The 8,365-nt window shown below is 38.4% G+C and overlaps 1 protein-coding gene across 1 annotated transcript; it reads left to right on the forward strand.

Annotated features, from left to right (window-relative positions):
• The first annotated feature begins 3,731 nt into the window (after window positions 1-3,731).
• LOC103467007 (succinate dehydrogenase [ubiquinone] iron-sulfur subunit, mitochondrial-like) lies at window positions 3,732-8,336 on the forward strand. Its single transcript, XM_008413032.3, has 8 exons — window positions 3,732-3,912; window positions 5,476-5,609; window positions 5,696-5,781; window positions 5,910-6,046; window positions 6,153-6,269; window positions 6,410-6,511; window positions 7,663-7,785; window positions 7,864-8,336. Exons 1-8 carry the CDS (start codon window positions 3,853-3,855, stop codon window positions 7,942-7,944), a joined length of 840 nt encoding a protein of 279 aa, XP_008411254.1. The 5' UTR covers window positions 3,732-3,852; the 3' UTR covers window positions 7,945-8,336.
• The last annotated feature ends 29 nt before the right edge of the window (window positions 8,337-8,365 follow it).

Here is an 8,365-nt window from a genome sequence, read left to right on the forward strand (position 1 = left end):
AGAGTAGTGAACAAATTTTACCCAAGTAGGAGTAACTATTTCATGTTTTTACTCAAGTAAAAGTAAAAAGTAGCCATCCGATCAAAACATCAGTCATTTCATATTTTAAAATGATATCAGCTTGTTTAGCCTTAACGTTAATGTTTGTTCCTGAATTGATTTCTCTAAAAACCAAAACTGGTGGGTATGTTTAGGTGTGATGAGTTTGTTGGTCAGCAAAACAAACAAGTTTCAACAGAAAAATACTCAAATCGCAACTGAAACTTGCTTTATTCAACAGCTCTATATGATGGGTGTGTAAAATACTAAAATATTAACTAAAAGTTGTAGATTTTTAGATAAAGTCAGGCATACAGATTAAACCATTCAATTTTAAACAAAAATAATTGTCTTAAACAAGAAACAAAGATCATGTGTAGTTCTTTGTTTAAATTCCATTTTGTTTTGTGGGTTATTGAACTATTGTTCTTTTAAATTTATTTCAATATACGTCTCATCCTAACCCTAAAGACATGTGAGACATCCCAGAATTTGTACAAAACATTGGGAACTGAGATTTTTATGTCATGCTGCTCTTTGTTTCCCAGCCTTTCACTCCTTTTGTTGTTTTCTACTTTCTGCTGATCTTTAAACTGAGCGTTTATGGAACTGAAAAAGCTTCAAGCACATCAGAGAAAGACTTGTCTGTTGTTACGGCAGCAGTAAATGTCCTTACTGCTGCCGTAAAATGACGTCCGTCTTCTGTTGACTTGGTGGCCCATTTTTCTGTTAAACTGTTTCTCTTCTGGTTTTCAGGCTTTTCCAATTACCTGCCCAGGCAACCTTGTGTTTGCAAATTGTCCGCCTGAACAATGTTCATCACTGCAAGCAGAGCAATTTTACCTTCCTGTTTAAAAAAACAAACAAAATAAAAACAAGCAAAAGGCACCACAATGTAATAAGCAGATTTTAAGTCTCACCATGGTTCCCACAATCAATCCTTGCAGTCCAATTTAAACGAACTGAAGCAGTCTAGTTGTATGCAGCCCTCTGGGTTCTTTAAATGCCTTTTCATAAAAGGTACCAGTGTAACTCTGACACCTCTGTGGTTACAGTATTGAACAATTTACACGCCATTATGCAACCAGAGCTGGAAAAGCCTTCTCTAGAGACTGATGCTGTCCTTTGGAGCGGTAAATCAACTCGGCGACAGCAGCACCGCCTGGATGTTAATGAAATACTGTACTTGCTGTCTCCCGACAGAGGACAATTTATTAACTTTTTAGCCTGTCTCTTAACAGTAGACTCTTTGTTTTCAATCTCATCTTACTGGATATTAGTCAGTTAAATTGTTCAACCTACTGATAAAGAATAACTGAATCCTTAAAAATCAGGTTTAATCTTGCCTAGTAATGCAGCGTGCCTAAATTTGGTTTGCGATCAAAGAAATATAATTAACTATTGTAGCCTAGTTAAAGTCCAGATTAAATCTCACAAAACATTGATCATTTTCTTTCCACCTCACAATTTTACTAGCTTGGTCACTACCTTCCTATGCAATTCTGCTCAATTCTCATCTGTCTTCAGTGCTCCACCTGGGCTTTCTCCCATTAATATGGATTCCTCTGTTAGAATTTTAACCAAGGATGTCAGCGAAAGAAGGAGAGGCAGAGAACGATCACGCCTGCTTTCTGCACTGCTCAGGAGTTGCTCGTAGTTTTAGTAATGGCAGCGAAGGAAGTGAAGGAAGCCTTTCAGTCTGCGTTGGCCACAATTCCAAATATTGGGTCAACGTTAGTAGCCATTTTGTTCGGCTTGCCACTTCTCTCTTTGCAGTGGAGGATGACAGTTTGCCATGCAGGCAATTATTGGTAAGCTTCGTAGCGTCGAACTGGCGCATTATAACTGTCACGGACAAACACAGTCTGCAACTGTTTCTCAAAAGCAGAGAGTTCAGACCCTCTGCACAAAGCCAAGCATGGAATAAGGGGCTGGATTTGACCAGCTGTCTGTTGTGTGGGGCTGGCAACAGCCCCACAGAGGAAAACATGTAGAGGAATGCATGAAGAAAAGCTCTGAGGTCCTCACTAATTTTGCCTGCAGAAGCAGAAATCATCAGTCAGGAATCTTTGATTAAAAACAAAGGAAAAAAAAACATGGAATCATCAAAATTCTCTTGGCACAGCAGAGAAGTGATACACTCTTGTGTGGGGGTGTATCACGTTAGGACAACTTCATGCTTCAGGCAATCAGGAGAACATCAAAGAGAACGAACTTACAACCCCACTTCATCCTGCAGACTAATTCGATTAGATATTAAAGCAACAGCAGATCTGCACAACGTGCCACGTCTGTTCTGGCTTACTGGCCTTAAAGGGTCAGTATTTCCAAGATAATTCAGGGAATGTTAATTCAGTTGCTTTTGTGGGAAACAGTAAATGTGAAGGGAGGTTTTCTGGCCAGATGAGGAAAAACTGAACTCACTCGCCTACCTGCAACGCTGTATGTGTGGCGCAGAAATAAAACTTCACTCTGAACACACTATCACTATGGTGACATAAAATAGATCAGCAGGAGCTAGACGTTATACCAATCTGAGATGATGGGAAGATGGATGGAGCTAAATACCAGCAAATTCTGTTAGAGGCTACAAAAGACCCAAGACTATGGTGGATGGTCAACAACCCTAAACATCCAATCAGAGCTGCAGTAAAATTTTTGATTAATTTATCTGTTAGGATGACCTAGTTAAAGTTCAGACCTAAATCTAACTAAAAGATGTGGCGTCTCCTGATGTTCACAGACGTCTATATCCAATCTGACTGAACTTGAGATTTTCTCTAGATGTGCAGAGATTGTAGAGACGCCGCAAAGACTCAACGGGGTTGGAAACTAATGTACACAGTCCAGATTTTTATTTGTTAAACATTTTGAAAACATTTGTTGCACAGGTGACATCTTATCACAGTTCAATGCTGGAATTCACTGAGCTCCTAGAAGTGACCCATTCTATCGCAAATGTCGGTAAAAAAAAAAAAAAAAAAAACAGTCTGCATGTTTAGGTGCTTAATTTTATACACCTGTGGCCATGGAAATGATTGGAACACCTGATTCTGATCATTTAATGAGTGAGCAAATACTTTTGGCAATATAGTATAAATGGCATTGTAGGCTTACTTGGGTTATGTTTGTCTGATATTTAAATTTGTTTGATTTTCTAAAATGGTTAAAGGTGACAAGTAAAGCAAAAACAGAAGAAATTGTTAGGTCATTCACATCACTGTCAAAAATAAGATTTGAAGTTGCTTAACTCATGAACAAACATGTTTCTTTTGACTGTTAAGGACATGAGCTTTGTAGTTGACAGCCACTGACTTTCAAGGAGTTATAAAACGCTAATAGATAACTGCACGTCGTCCTGAATGTCTATGTATAGATCTATGTAACTGACCCTCATTTGAGCAATGAGAGTTGTGAAATAGCCGCATTCACACGCCGCCTTCAATGCATCTAGGATGTGGTTCATTGTTACAAATGTTTCACATTTGTTGAGTAGAACCTGCGTTATCGGTAAAGGGTGCAATAGAGGGAAGACTTTCCTAGAAATCAAAATAAACTGGTAAAATACTCACACCGGATATTGTTTTTATTTAAAATATCTCAATAGCATATGTTTGGGTATTCTGATGACCGAGCAGAGGGACTACACGTGAACGCGTCAACGACGCAGACGTTTACGTACAAAGCGGGCGCGGCTTCAGCGCACAGTTCAGACTCAGGCTGCTTTCACTGACGCTAAAGACAATTACAGAGAAGTAATAACTGTCATACACAGATACTTTCAATTATTTGTTATCAACACAACTAGGAACCATGTCTGTCGTTTGTTTGAGCCGAAATATTCTGGCTTTTAGGAATTCTGGCATGATGGTGGTGAGTACGGAACAGTTTTTATCTAATTTTGGGTTAGAACTCATGAAATTGCATCTTCTCTGAGAAATGTTCCCAACTGAGAGCTTTCGTGCGTTCATTCACCGTTTAGCCTGCGCTAAGCAAAAAAAAGTACTAAAACTCTTTACTAATTTAAAACAGTTGTCAGGACATTCTCGGACTACATATGTGTACATTTTAAAAATAAATTATAATAGTGGCTTATTAGTAAATATAATAACTGTATTGAAAAATTACACCTTTTTATCATTATCTGCACCTTTTTGTCAGTAATCGTACTTGAACTGATTTGTTGGTTGTTTCCTCTTCTCTTTGAAGCTGTTGTTTAATAAGTTTTCAAAGATGGGTTTAAGGCACAAAAATATAAGCCTGTTTGTTAAAAGAATAATAAAAAAAACACTTTAGCTTTTATTATTACGTTTACGTTCAATTGTCCTGAAGGAGTCAGTTAGGTAATCATAGGACGGCTGTGATGTAACTCTTCCTTGTCAGTTCACCCAAGCTGCCACTAGGGGGAGACGTCATACTTTGTAATTTAATGATATAATAGAAACGTCCAAAACACTACAAATTATGAAACTTCTGATCATTTTTGGTCACTTTTTTATGATTTCCTGAAATATTTTCCCTTCAACTGTCGCAGTTACTGTGGACATGAATCTCCAAAGTCTTATTATTTCTGCGTTGAGTAACTTTTCCTTATGATGCATATTATAATTCTAATACGTCTTGGAGAGAGGGATCCAGTCATTTATGAATGTGAGAAAACATGAAAGTGGCCATTGAGTTCTGCTCCTATACAACTCCCTTCAAACCTTTTGAGAAATCAAATTTAATTTCTGTATAGATATTGAACTCATGGGGAAAATTAATTTTAATAAATGATTGTTTAAAAAAAATACTGTTGGTGGAATTTATCAACAGAACAAAACTTTCATACTCGCTTATCCGTAGGGAGGCTGGTGTCCATCCCAGCCTCCCTACGGGTAAGAGGCGAGGTACACCTTGGCCAGTCCATCGCAGCTGGGTCGTATCATATTATCATATTTTTATCCCAGAGAAACATAAAGTCTTAGCTTATTAATTAGAAGTTCCTAAAAACTGATCAATTAAAAAAAAAGGTATACATTTGAACATATTCCAGTTAGATTTATTTTCAAAGGGTTGTGGCAGCAAAGTTTTTTTTTTTTTGTTTTTTTTTTCTAATATACAATTTTTTTTTTTTAACCGGAGACTTTTTTCGCCTCTATGAATTAAAACACTCAAATGGTACTGACTTAAACGTGTGAGATTTTACTACTTTAAATGAAAGGTGAATTTACTTTAAGGCTTTTAGGGCACATCCATCCATCCATCCATCCATCCATCCATCCATCCATCCATCCATCCATCCATCCATCCATCCATCCATCCATTTTCTTGACACCATTGTCCCTCAGTGGGGTCAGGAGTGTTGCTGGTGCCCACAACAAATGTGTCCGCTCTCGTAATAGCTATTGTTTATTTGATACCTACTCTAACTGTTGTTTGGTTTCTGTGAATCAGATGGTGCGTTGCGCTCAGACCGCCGCTGTGCCGGCTCCTGAGCCCAGGATCAAGAAGTTCCAGGTGTACCGCTGGGATCCAGACACCCCTGGAGACAAACCCCGAATGCAGACGTATGAAATAGATCTGAACACGTAAGTCACAACTGGATCAATGAAAAACAAATTTGCTGTATTCCATGTCATTGGGAATGTTGCGTCTGACGTTGTTCTTAACGCAGTTGCGGTCCAATGATTCTGGATGCCCTAATTAAGATCAAGAATGAACTCGATCCCACGCTTACATTCAGGCGTTCCTGCCGTGAAGGTAGGAAACCAATTCTAGCTGTTGTCAAGTTGCATATCACAGTGCCAGCCATTTTAAACTTCAGAAAAATGAAAAGTAAGTCATCTGACGGACTTTCTGGCAGACTTATTGTGTACCAATCTTCTCAGGTATCTGTGGCTCGTGTGCCATGAATATAAACGGAGGCAACACACTGGCGTGCCTTAACAAAATTGATACAAACACCAGCAAACCCACTAAAATCTACCCATTGCCCCACATGTACGTCGTCAAAGATCTGGTGCCGGTGAGTGCGTTGCTTTGACTTTTTTTTTTTTTTCAAAAGCTACAATACATTTTAGGAACATGAGAGCATCTCTCTAAATCTGACCTTCTGTTTCTATCCCCAACAGGATATGAGCAACTTCTACGCACAGTACAAATCCATTGAGCCATACCTGAAGAAGAAGGATGAGAGTCAGGAGGGGAAGCAGCAGTATTTCCAGTCAGTGGAGGACAGGCAGAAACTGGTAGGTAGTCAGACCTCAAATACTTCCACAGCAATCAGAATATTGGTTTTCACATCCTTGTTTAAGTGGCCAACTTGCCCAGAAGTGAAGACCACAAAAGGCAGAGAAAGATCGTGTCTGACTCCTGTTTGCCTCAACAGGACGGCTTGTACGAGTGCATCCTGTGTGCCTGCTGCAGCACCAGCTGTCCGAGTTACTGGTGGAACGGAGACAAATACCTGGGGCCTGCTGTCCTCATGCAGGTCAGACATGAGATGCATATAGACATTATTATGCAAAAGTTTTTATTGGGCTAAAACGGATTAAACACGATTAATCAGATTAATCATGATTAATTAATCATGATTAATCAGTTATTGAAATAATTGTCAATGAATTCAGTAATCAATTATCATTAACTAGAGTATGCAGGTGAAAAAAACCCCAACATATTCAGAGCAGTAACTGAGCCAAATCTGTACAAAAATATATACATTTTGCATTTAAGATAACCCCCCCACCCAGCTTGCTCTGTAAATATGTTTTAGACAAACTCTTCAAGTGGTGTAGTCTCAGCTTCACTCGGTTCACATTTATCAAAGCAATGCTTTTTGCATTTCTCATATTGTGGTTGAAAAATAAAAAAAAATTCATTCTATGGAATGAAAAATCTATATACTGCTTTTTTTAAAATCAGATTAATCGTCAGAATAATTGATAGAATAATCGATTACTAGAATAATTGTAAATTGCAGCTCTGTATCGATTGCAATGGTAATTCTTGCCATTGCAACATAAAAGTGTGATTGTTTTCAGTTAAAGACGCAGAACAAAAAGTGGGACATAATTTTGTTCTGACAGTTTTATATGGCCTTTTGTTGAGGCAATATAACTTTTCCCATTTTTACTTCTCAGAATTGTTTCAAGTTTCACCTCATGATGGTTACATTCATTTCCATGTCAAAGTTTGATAAGTCCACATGATGAAAACATGTACAAATCTCCAAAGTTGGGCATCAAAGCAAAACACAAAGTCTACTCAAGGAGAAAGTAGTCTTAGCAAAGACTGTGGCTCGAGTCCAGAGAGAGATTTTCTGGTTATAGCAAAATCTGCTGCTTAAATTTGACTATTGATAAAGATGTACACAGTCACTCTTCCAGGACAATGAGATGGTACCTGCAGTCGAATGATTTCCTTCATTTGGCTCAGACACTGAAAAAAATGCACCGCTTGTCATGGATAAACATAGAGGAGGAACTTTTAAAGAGACTAGTTATGAATTTCATGTAATGATGTGACCCATATCGCAGTAACTTAATACTTGGACAGATGAAACTAGAGATCCTCTAAAGGGAATCATTATTACTCTGTATTTAATTCTTAAACTCAGGCCGCTGTGTTGTTTTTCCACAGGCGTACCGGTGGATGATAGACTCCCGCGATGAATTCACAGAGGAACGTTTGTCTAAGCTTCAGGACCCTTTTTCTCTGTACCGCTGTCACACCATCATGAACTGCACCAAAACTTGTCCCAAGGTACCCAAAGCATTTAACAAACGATCTTGTCACAGAATTATGAGTTTCTTTGTCTTATTGTTCCATTCTTTTCAACAGGGTCTCAACCCGGGAAAGGCCATAGCAGAAATCAAGAAAATGATGGCGACTTACAAGGAGAGGAAAGCTGCAGCTTCATAAATAGTTCTGGAATAAGCTGTGGTGCCTTAAACTGGACAGGGAGGAAGAGAAGCACCGACCTCAAACCTTCTGCTACATTAGCACTTTTTAAGACTTTGTTGCATGGGTGGAATTGTGTGAGTGTGAATGCTAAAAGGAAATAAAACTGTAAAAGTTAACAGCCGGTCATCAAATATGTATTGTGTGCTTTAACATTGTGGACCACAGCTTTGTTAATTGTGTGTAAACAGGAGGCTTGCACGTTGTTGTATTTAATCTTGTAATTGTAAATAATGTATTCAGTAAAGATTCTTGGAGCTCCTAATGCTGTTTTGCATTGATTTTGGTCAGAAAAGACATTTAATCAAATGTTGTTCCAACCTAACCCGCATTAAATCATATCATGAAAGATACAGAGAGGTGGAATTTTCTCGTCCAAATG

Source organism: Poecilia reticulata, chromosome 7, assembly GCF_904066995.2.
Source record: "Poecilia reticulata chromosome 7, P_reticulata-male-v2, whole genome shotgun sequence".
NCBI lineage: Eukaryota > Metazoa > Chordata > Actinopteri > Cyprinodontiformes > Poeciliidae > Poecilia > Poecilia reticulata.